Source organism: Typopeltis vanoorti, chromosome 2, assembly GCF_054136105.1.
Source record: "Typopeltis vanoorti isolate ZY-2024b chromosome 2, IOZ_Tvanoo_1.0, whole genome shotgun sequence".
Classification (NCBI taxonomy): Eukaryota; Metazoa; Arthropoda; class Arachnida; order Uropygi; family Thelyphonidae; genus Typopeltis; species Typopeltis vanoorti.
Genome location: NC_143550.1, coordinates 179,364,339 through 179,376,480, shown reverse-complemented (window position 1 = coordinate 179,376,480; position 12,142 = coordinate 179,364,339). Strand labels below are relative to the sequence as shown.

General features: G+C 35.6%; 1 protein-coding gene across 4 annotated transcripts in view; it reads left to right on the top strand.

Annotated features, from left to right (window-relative positions):
* The window catches only part of LOC150109696 (choline/ethanolamine transporter flvcr2a-like), a 167,682-nt gene extending 157,649 nt beyond the window's left edge, over positions 1 to 10,033 (top strand). For all 4 annotated transcript variants that reach the window (XM_090414050.1, XM_090414068.1, XM_090414058.1 and 1 more), the window contains exon 11: positions 4,881 to 10,033. In XM_090414050.1, coding sequence (XP_090270176.1) covers positions 4,881 to 4,963 — 83 coding nt within the window. In that variant the 3' untranslated portion in view covers positions 4,964 to 10,033. The remainder of the gene's footprint in view (positions 1 to 4,880) is intronic.
* Positions 10,034 to 12,142: the final 2,109 nt, after the last annotated feature.

Sequence of the window (12,142 nt, the reverse complement as noted above, 5' to 3'; positions counted from 1 at the left end):
CTCAATCATATCACCTCTCCTTCTTCTATCCATCAAACTCTGCAGTCCACATTCTCTCAGCCGATCCTCATAACTATCCTTGTACAGTCCTGAAACCATCTTTGTCATCCGTCTTTGTATCCTTTCCACAGTTAATTTATCCCCTTCAAATCCTGGGGACCAAATCTGAGAACAATAGTCCAAGTGTGGTCTGATCAGAGACTTATACAACGGAATGATAACCCTCTTATCTCTGCAGGTCAGTGTCCTTCTCATAATAGCAGCAATCCTCTGTGTTACCTTCACCACCTTTGCAATATGTCCCCTAAACTTCAGGTTTCTATCAATCATCAACCCCAGATCTCTTGTCTCCCCTACTTCCTCCAGTATAACTCCTCCCATAGAGTATGCAGCATCCCATCGATGTTTCCCAAACCTCAAGACCTTACATTTTGCTGCATTAAACTGACACCCCCATTCATTTGCCCATCTATCTAGCTTATTTAAATCCTCTTGCAGGGCTACCACATCTGCACTATTACTAATAATCCTTCCAAGCTTCGCATCGTCCGCAAACAACTGAATATCCCCCTGCAATCCACTGGCTATGTCATTGATATAAAGGTTAAACAATATAGGTCCTAGTACTGAGCCCTGTGGGACCCCACTTGTAACCCTCTGCCTCCTGGAAACTGCTCCACCATACACAACTCTCTGATACCTATCAGACAGCCAATCCTGAATCCAGTTGACCAATCTGACATCCAGACCCATGTGCTGCAACTTAAATATCAGCTTATCATGTGGCACCCTGTCAAATGCCTTCGCCAAGTCTAAGAAAATTGCAGTATATGCCTTTCCCTCATCTAATGCTCTTGTAACTTTATTATAAAAGGCTAGCATATTGCTAAAACAAGAGCGTCCTTTCACAAATCCATGTTGATTCTCACAGATAACATTACCCTCATCTGCCCAATGCTGTACACATTTAGTTGGATGTTCCTATAGGCCAGAGAATGTGAAGAGTGGTGATGATGAAATGTATAAACTTGGATTAGTGAACAAAGGAAGGGTAATTATTAATGGGTGAATTTAATTATGACAGTATAGATTGGAATAAAGAGATAGTAGCATTTGGGAATAAGGAAAATGAATTTCTCAAGTTCTTGAGAGAACTATTTCAGGCAGCATATAAAGGAGGGCACATGAGGATCAAGAGTTCTAGATCTGATCCTTTCATCAGAGGATGTAATTGTGAGTGGGGGTTTCACACTTTCCTCCAGTTGGTGAGAGTGATCATGAGGTGATCTGGGTTGTGGCTATGCAGACTTCTGTGAGGAAAGGATATCTATGGAAGTATAAGGCTGGTGATGATGACAAGCATAGGAGACAGCTTGGAGCTATAGCATGTTTGGAATGAGGAGTTGAGCAGTAAGGAAATAAATGCTGCTTGGTAACTGGCAAAGAAATACATAACAGCATCAATGTGTGAATGTATTCTGAAGGTCAAAAGGCTGAATAAAATAGGAGTAAAATAGATGAATGAGGTGCTTAAGCCTGAAATCTGGAAGAAGACACTTTGGAAGAAGTACAAGATGAATAATGGTCATAATCAGTTACATGAAGAGCATAAAGAACAAGCAGAGGAGAGTGACTCAGTTAGGACAACAAAAGTGTAGTATGAGCAGAAATTGGTAAAGAAACACCCTAGTTTTTTAGATATGACAAGTAGAAAGAAGAATGATTATGGTGAGATGTTAATGGATGAAAACAGTAGAATGGTGACTGCTGCAGAAGACCTTGAGTATTCAATGATCAATTTATAAGAGTATTTCATCCTCATCAGGGTGAAATTGGGAGAAACTTAGTGTCGAGAACATAGGAGAGGATGGCTTAATTGTTACTGAGCAGGAGGTATTTAAGGAAATAAATAACCTTGATATCAATAAGGGTTATTTATTGACATCAGGGTTATTTATTTCCTTAAATACCTCTGTCAATAAGGTGATAGGATTTGATGACATCATCACATGTCTTAAGGGAAATGTTCCAGGAAACTGGCAGTAGCATTGACATACCTGTTTAATAAGAGTTATAGCAGCACAGGTTCCAAGAGAGTGGAAAGAAGGTAAAATTGTTCTGCTGCACAAAGGTGGTGATAAGGCTGTGGCTACAAATTATAGGCCAATCGGTATATCTGGAGTTGTGGTGAAGATACTAAAGAGATTGTGAGAAGTAGGATATAGAAATAGGTTGATAATAGCAGTATCCTCTGTAGTTATCAGAATGGGTTTGTTAAAGGGAGATTGTTTTACTAACTTGTTATTATTATTCAGGCCTCCATGGAGTCAAAAGACTCATCGTAGGAGGTCCTTCCTAAGAACATAAAGTCTGTCAAGACTCAAAGTCTGTCAAGTCTGTGTTTCTTAGGGGAGACCCTAAGAAACACAGTCTATCATATCACTCCTTAAACATTGACCATTCTCGCTCTCACCACTCCATCAGGCAATGCATTCCACGGTTCAACCACCCTCCACGCAAAGAAACCACTCCTCGCCCTCTTGCTCAGTTTCCTTTCGTAATTTCCAGGGATGGCCTCTTGTCATCACTCCTTCCTGCTGTTCAACCAAGCAAAAGAACTCCCCAGTGTCAACCCTGTAACCACCTCTCAACAGTTTAAAAGTCTCAATCCTATCACCTCTCCTTCTTCTATCCACCAAACTCTGCAGTCCACATTCCCTCAGCCGATCCTCGTAACTATCCTTGTACAGCCCTGAAACCATCTTTGTATCCTTTCCACAGTTAATTTATCCCCTTCAAATCCTGGAGACCAAATCTGAGAACAATAGTCCAAGTGTGGTCTGATCAGAGACTTATACAATGGAATGATAACCCTGTTATCTCTGCAGGTCAGTGTCCTTCTCATAATAGCAGCAATCCTCTGTGTTACCTTCACCACCTTTGCAATATGTCCCCTAAACTTCAGGTTTCTATCAATCATCATCAATCCCAGATCTCTTGTCTCCTCTACTTCCTCCAACATAACTCCTCCTATAGAGTATGCTGCATCCCATCGATGTTTCCCAAACCTCAAGACCTTATATTTTGCTGCATTAAACTGACACCCCAATCATTTGCCCATCTATCTAGCTTATTCAAATCCTCTTGCAGGGCTACCACATCTGCACTATTACTAATAATCCTTCCTAGCGTCGCATCATCTGCAAACAACTGAATATCCCCTTGCAATCCACTGGCAATGTCATTGATATAAAGGTTAAACAATATAGGTCCTAGTACTGAGCCCTGTGGGACCCTACTTGTAACCCTCTGCCTCCTTGAAACTGCTCGACCATACACAATTCTCTGATACCTATCAGACAGCCAATCCTGAATCCAGTTGACCAATCTGACATTCAGACCCATGTGCTGCAACTTAAATATACTCCATTGTTCCAAAACAAATGTTTTGGAACAATGGAGATGCATATACAGTGGTATACTTAGATTTTGCAAAATCTTTTGACGGATTGCTACATAAGCTGTTATATGAATTAAAAGAGATGGGATTGGATAACAGACTAATGAGTTAGATCAGTGACTGGCTGTCAGATAGGCATCAGAAAGTTACATATGGGGGTGCAGTGTCCTGAAGTGTTATTAGTGGTGTGCTGCAGAGGTCTGTTGGGACCATTGTTGTTCAATTTATATATTAATGATATTGAGATGGGTATAACTGGTGATATGCAGCTGGTATGGCCTTATAGGAGGACTTGAATAGATTGCATGAATGGGCAAGTAGGTAGAAATGTCAGCTCAATGTTGCAAAGCGTAAGGTTTTGAAATTTGGTAAGCAATTTGGTTGGAGACATGTAAAATTGTACTGATGGGATGCAACATATACACTTGTTGGAGAAACTTTAAAGGAAATAGAGATGAGAGATCTGGGAGCGGTGGTGGACCAGGACCTGAAATTAATGGGCCACGTTGCACAAGTTATGAAGATGACATATCAGATAATGGCAATGATGCAGAAGACCCTGACATGCAGAAATAAAGAAGTTATGATGCCATTATATAAGACCTTGATCAGGCCTCATGGATTACTGTGCATAGTTTTCATGGTAACAAGTATATGTTAGAAAAGGTCTAGAAAGATTATTATTTTTACATTATTTTGCCTGCTTTCACTTAGGTGTGTCCCCTTTTTTTAATGTCATTGGCTTTTACTCAAGAATTTTTAGGGCATTGCAGATGTATTTTAGAGACAAATATATGTAGGCATAATAGAAAAAAATTTGCACATACCTTTTCTTGGATGTTGTTGCCTATCTTTCTGTGGTGTGCAGAAAGAAGACAGTTGTTGCCTAAGGCCCTCCTCCTTTCTGGGGGGGGGGGGGGTGCGCTTAGGCAATGTGGGAGAATTAATTTGAAAAAAAAAAAAAAACAATTTTTTTTAATATAATATATACATATATTTTATTTTCAAGGGTGGGCGGAGCATTTTTTTTTGTAGGGTGGGACAAAAATGGAAAAGGGGACTGAAAATATGGACTGTTTTTGAGAGGAAGGGTTTATGGTGAAAGGGGGCCAGGTTAGGGATTGTTATCAGCTTAACATGGAAGAGATTTTCATACAATGGGCGAGCAGGATGCAACAAGAGACCATCCCTGGAAACTGTATGAGGAGTGAGAAGTAGGTTCTTTATATGGAGAGTGGCTGATGAGTGGAATGCCATTGCTTGAGTGTGTTTTGAATGCAGACAAATTGAATCAGTTTAACATGGTTGGATGAGCTTTTGTGTGTGATAGTGTGTACCTCCCACAATGAGTCTGACTCCGTGGAGGTTGGATGCTAATAATATATAGTAGGAAATTAAAATTTGTTTTATTTATTTTTAGGTTTTGTTAAATCAGATTTACGTCGGCAGAAGGCAGCTCAGGCTCCAAATGCTTCAGTAAATAAATTGTTGAATCCTATTTAAAGTGTTGATTAGAAAATAGAAAAAATAATTTCTAGTGGAGAATATTTTCTTATGTGGAGTAAACAATTGTGTATATGTATGTATGTATATATCAGAGTTTTTGTATTAATTTTTATATGAATTTTTTTTTTCTGTAATGTGATAGTTTCAAAGTATTCACATAATGACTGCTGTTTGATAACATTGAAATACGTGTTCTATAGTATTTAAAAAAAAAACAACTGTATGCTGCCAGTTTGATATGAGGTTTGTCACTTTTTTTTATATATATATATATTTGACATGAAATTGGTATTAACAGCACTTAATTATGGATGTTATCCTATATATATATATTTTGTATAAAGTTGAAATTTAAGTAATTTTTCTTCTGCATCCTGCCCAAAATTTGTAAAGGTATTATATGTTGATAGTGGGACAGGTAAAAGAAAAAGAACTGTGCACATATAGTAACCATGAGCTTCAGATAAACATTAGGTACAGTGAAGGAAGTTATGGGACATCATCTTGTGGATAAAATGACCATCATAATTTTCTGGACCTATAATACATAGACCATACTATATTTAATGTGGTATATTTGTAAATAGTATATTAAGTTTTTTAGGCATTTGTAACTTGTATAGAGGTTAACTTTGTTAGAGATTTGTTTTAAACTCAGTTTTCCTTGATGAAAAAAATTTGTTGAATAAAATATTGGCTTTAATTTTTCTTTAACTTTAATAATTTAAATCATTAGCATCGAAGCAGATGTTGGGCCATTGTATAATATTTTGCTTAATGATAGCATCTCAGTATATTTTGAATATATAGCCAAGTTTTGATCAAATGCATGTAGTTATTATCATTAGCCATTGTGGCAATAATCTGCATGCTGATTGTACATTATTAATTACAGAATAAAAATTGATACTTTGATTCTTTACACTAGGAATACCAGTTAAGGTATTTGTGTCCAAAATTTGATCTTTTGGATCAAATTAAAAAAAAAAAAAAAAGAAATTGCACAAATCTCACATGGACATGCACACACAAGCTGTCATACCAAACCTTAAATTCATTCACCACTCGGTGAATACATCTTCTCACTCACCAACCCTCCAAATAAAAACGCAACATAAAATAAAATTCTCATCCTTACTCACCATTTCTTTATGAAATTTCAAGTGGTTTCTTTTTCTCCTCCTTTATAAATCTGATAAAATTCCCTCGCCCATTTCACATGACTTTATCATAGCTTTTTCTTCACCTTTTTTCTAGTAATCCAGGTTTAACAGACAAAATTCTCTGATCAAACAATTCCAGAAGATTTACATTAATATAGTTACTTGCACTGGAAGTTTTGTTTCAGAAATTCCTCATTATAAAAAAAAAAAAAAAAATGAAAAATATGGACATAAGTCACGATATGTTATTTGGTCTAATCAAAACAGTCTCCCTCTCTTCATTCAGTACCCTTATCATTGAAGCAGTCTGCCTTTTGTCACTCTTGTAATGCATTCCTCAATTTTTTGTTCTTTGTCTATTATCTTATATTCTTTCTCTCTCACACATACAAATGCATTGCATCTTATGATACAGTTGTATTGACAGAAGATCTAGCATTCCAAAGTGCAACATCGAAATGTTATTTCCACTTCTCACATTGTCAGTCTGTTTAACTCATTTTGAAAGAACTCAATTAGAAAGACTGAATATTTATATTGTCTTTCATGCAGTAATTATAGATTGGGATTATACTGATTTAATATTTAGTAATCAGTAATTAGTATTACTGATTTAATCACTGAACACCAGTCACTGGATGGCATTCATTGATTAATCACAGGAGGCCCTTTAACTCACACTAACTAGAATACCTTTTCTTAAACTCAGTTTTTGGAGAAGCACTCACCATGAGAAAGATTGTTATTACAATGTGATGCTGCCAAGGACTCATTGCAGGAGGACACTCTTGATGTAATTAGTATGCTCTTAATTTTATTACTCCTGGATTAACAGTTGTTCTCCCCATAAGGAAGTGAAGATTTTTTATATGGTGAATTGGGTGGAATGATCCAATGTGTATTTAATAGTGATTGTGGTCCGTGAGTGAATTCTTTCAATGAGTCTTCTAATTGGATATAATTCTAATAATTTCCCACACTCAGTTTCTTGGAGAGAACTGTTTTTGGTTGCTGTGATATCCATTAGTTAACTTCATAGAAGTCTTAATAATGTTAATGTTCAAAAGTACATTTGTGTTATAAATTTGAAATTTTAAAATAAAAACATCCATTCTGAAAACTTAAATCCTAGATTTTCTTATAGTGTGAAACCTGTGGAGTATCTATAACTATAGAATAACACATATGCCACAGTAAATAACTTTTTTATTGCGTAACTATTTCGTCCTGATATCTCATAAGACATCAGGAGAATGACGGAACAATAATAGGAATTGAATTTAAAAAAAAGTGGCACACATGCTTAAATTGGAATCCCTCTATGTATACAGTTGCATGTTCATGGATTAAATTTAATTAGGTTTAATCCACGAACACATGACTTTACTTAGAAGGATTCCATTTAAGCATGCATGCTACTGTTTTGTTTTGCTTAATTCAATTCCTATTGTTGTTTGATCATCGTACTGATGTCTTATGAGACATAAGACGAAATATTTACGTAATATAATAAAGTTATTTACTATGGCAGACATGTTATTCTATGGTTATAGATCTGAGATTGCCTTTATTATTATTACCACCCCAAGACCTCATGGAGTCAAAGACTCATCTGGGAGGTCCTTTTATCACACACACAGCTCATCATACCGTGTTTTAAACACATTCAAACTCTTTGCAGACACCACATTCTCAGGCAAGGCATTCAAATCATTCAAAACTCTGCAAGAAAAAAACCTGCCTCTCACTCTCCTACTCGCACCCTCTTTATACAGTTTCCAGGGATGACCTCTAGTTCTTCCCTGATCTCCCACTATTCTCTGTAAAACTTCTCCAGCATTGATCCTATAACAACCCCTTACCAACTTGTAGGTCTCTATCATATCTCCCCTTCTTCCTCCTGTCCACCAGACTGCAAATTCTCAATCTTTTCTCATACTCGAAATTCCAAAGGTCAGAAACTACCTTAGTCAGCTTTTGGATCCTCTTCATCCTTCTGAAAACCTGGTGACCAAATCTGGGCACAATAGTCCATGTGTTAATGCATTAGTTTCTCTTTATACTTGGCATCAGCAGGATTTCAACATTTATGCATGCTACTTATACAGAATCCATCAAAAAAATGTATACACACTTTAACAGATGTCATCTATGGACTTTTTTCGAAGTTGGATCGAATTACAGTAGCAATGTGTAGTATGATGTTCTCTCAAAAGATGTCATTACTCACATGAATACTAGCATCAACACGTGACCAGTAGGACAGTCAAACAAAATGGCCGAGGCACGATTGACATTCGAGGAATGCCAGACCATTTTAAAGTGGTATTTCAAATTTGAGAATGTTGTTGAAGTACCTAGACATGCTGTGCACATCCATTTTACCTGCCATTCATACACTTTATGGGAATGATAAATTTCTCTTCCAACAAGATGGTGCACCACCACACTACCACCGAGGCAGAGCTTACCTCAATGAGAGTTAGCAGGGACAATGAATAGGACGAAGAGGTGCAGTTGAGTTCCCGCCATGTTCTCCTGATTTAACACCCTTGGACTTCTACCTATGGGGGATACTAAAGGATGTAGTGTATCATAGAAAACCAGCTACATGGGTGGCCCTTCAGAAAGAAATTGAAATGGCATGCACAGCAATCCCAATGGACTCTTTGGCTAATATTGCCCAAGCAGTAGTTCACCATAATAAGTATCTGGACAGTAATGGTAACCACTTCGAGCACCTCGTGTAATTGCAGAAGTCCAAGGTAACTTGTATTCATACCTTGATGTCTGTATAAATTTAGTATTACAATTTTTATACAGGTTTTTCTTTTGCTGAAGTATGTATACATATTTTGACGGACTCTGTATATTTAGTCTGTTTTTAATGTTGATTAAAAGATTTGTGGTGTAACTTATTAAGCCTTTTCTAGCTTAATCCTTTTTTTTTTTTTTTTTTTTTGATAGTCCTAATGATGTTTAAAAACTTTTGCAAGTCTAAAAATTATGTATTTAGATTTTAGCTTACAATATTGCCATAACATTATTGTAAGGTATTGAAACAAGATTTTATCAGTCAAATTTAAGTCAGAGCAAACAGACTTCAAGGAACGCTCAAATATAAAAATTGTTAAAAATATATTAAATACAAATGTATATATAATTAACTTGCATTTATTATTAAGCAAATGAAATTTCATACCTTGTCCAGAAAATCTGGATGGTTGTAATGCTAACCACTTTTTTTAAGTAAACTGATTATTTGATGTACTAAAATGAACCATTTATTTCATTTTAATAATCATAGTACTGTTGTCATTCTTCAGATCTGGTTTATGAATTTTTAGAGCATGTTTAAAAGAAATTGTAGGAATATGGAGGATTTGTCCACTTTTTCAGCCTGTAAATGTAAATGCTTACTGTAAAAGTCCAAACATTAAGTCTTCCACTCTTTAAAAGAATATTAAAGAATAATTGTAAATACTCTATTTTGTGAATAGAACTTCATTTTGGCTGCTCTTCACCAGCCCCATATTTTTGTGAAGAGAGATTTTGTAGATTCCAGTTACTGCTCAAAATGTTTGGATATCATAGCATTCCCTTGATGTATACTCAAGACTCCATTCTTTTCTCATCTTATACTTCTAACATGGCTAGTTGTATGTTGAATACCTAATTGAAATTTTAGTGCTTAGAAAATTCTATTAGAGTATCCCTCATTTTCACTTACTAGTTCATATTCATGTGATAACTGATCTAATTCCAAATGATGTTAATCTTGATTGAATGAAATGTTTCCTGAAAGTAACAGATATTCCATCATGTCGAATTTCAGTGGAAATAAAAAAAAAAAAAATAAATGAAATGGTGTATGTTTGAGTTATAAAAAAAATGTCTCATAACATTTCTAAGTCTCACAAGTTAGAAACTTATACTGTATTACTTTGCCTAAGCATTTCCTAATTGTTACCAGTTTCTTCAGTTGAATTTTTTGTTTTTATACAACTCCCACCCATGAAAGGTTATAAATGTATAGTACATCAGTACTATCGGTAGGTAGGATTTTTTCCCCTCTATTTTTATCAATTTTCATTTTTTTTTTATACGATCCAGAAATCCTTCTCTATACACCAAACATTGAACTTTTTCAAGGCACTTTGAGCCATTAAACAAGTTGATAATCTCACACCAGATGATGAAATCATCTTCCACCTAAAGACAATCGCAAACATTCATGCCCAGGGTAGGATTCAAACTTGCAGCCTGTTAATTAGAGAAGATACACTAACTAGTCGGCAATCCATAGTTGAAGTGCCCATCTTGATGAAGAGCATTGAAAGAAAGCCACTTTTTTTGCATCGTATTTTTCTACCTTAAATGTTCATTATACTTGTGCATTATTAGGAATCGTGTTTATACATTATTGTCCCTTTATGCATAATCTTATCATAGGACCTCAATAAAGTCGAGAGGCTCACTGCAAGATCCTCTTTGTTACATAGTATCATACTACTATAATGCTGCAATAGCACAGAGATTCTCATGATGAGAAAAATCTTTTTTCATTTGAAGGTGAGCTAGCCAATCTCATACAGGTAGCAGTCTTTCTCCCAGAAATAGTAGGTAGTGTATACATGGAAGATTCAATAGTGCATAGATCAGTGATGGCGAACCTATGACACACGTGTCAGCACTAACACACTTCAGGGTTTCAGGTGACACACCTTGGATGTTGAAAAATATTGGTATTCTGATGAAAAAACTGTGATAAATTGTGTAAGATCGCTTTCAGTTAAGGTGAAGGTAGGTTTGTTCATTGAAAGAACTTTCTACCAGTAGTCAGCAACAGAAAAGTCATTAAATGTAATGTAAGTTTGTAATTTCAATTTATTAAATTAATTGTATAATATGAATTCATAGATTTTATATCAATGTCCTATTGAATAAATAGCCTAATGTAACTACATAACCATCTATGATAAATGTAACTACATTTATAATGCATGTATGCAAGTGGCACATTGTCAATATTTAAAAAATAAATAAAAGTTTGACACACCTGGGTAAAAAGGTTTGCCATCACTGGTGTAGGTTGTATGGTGTGCCCTCCCACAATGATGCTTGGAGATGTCACATAATACTACATCTTAAACTTGTTTAACAACTGTACCAGTGGCAGCCAGTGAAAATTTTAAGTGGGGGTGCTGCATATACAAAATAAAAAAAATAATAATTCATTTGTTTAAGGGATATTACATCCCATATTGTTTCTTAGCTGAATAAGAAACTCAAAAGATTTTCATGCCGAATATAGAAATTATATAAATAAAGTTCGGCGATTCCAAGCGTAAGCAAATACCTGGATAGCAGCAACTAACCCTTAAGGTAGTGCAAGCTGAGGCAACTCATAGCAAAGGTGGAGCAAGCTCCGATCACTATTCAGTAACCAATTTACTAATAAGTAAATTTACATATTAAAAAAAAAATTTGCTTTATTAAAAATATTATTTGAAATAAAACCAGAAATATTTCACCTTCACCATGAACACACACCAATAATAAAAGTTTCGTATCTTACAGAAATAATGCGCGCAAGCCGAGCAGCGTCGGATTCACTTGTTATATACAGTGACATAAGTGTAAATGAATATAGGCGAGTCTAGCTGCAACTGACAGAGCGTGATAATTCCAACACTGCGTTAGATCGCAGTGCATTTGTTTCATAATCTAAAGCGTTAATGGAACAATTCCAATTATTAACTATTCAATCAATGTCAAAACATAAGCTGTAACCTTTAACATGTTGTATTGCATTTATATAATGTTGTAAGCATCGTTATTATTCATAAACACAAAGTTCAATTTTTTCATTTTTTTTCCTTTGGGGTGGGGGTGGGGGGATTCTGCAGTGTCGCAGTGCTTATGTGTACATGCCACCACTGATTTGTACACTCACTATTTTTCTTGGGAATAAACAATTTCTCTTGTCCTTGTTTAGCAGTCACTCAAAATT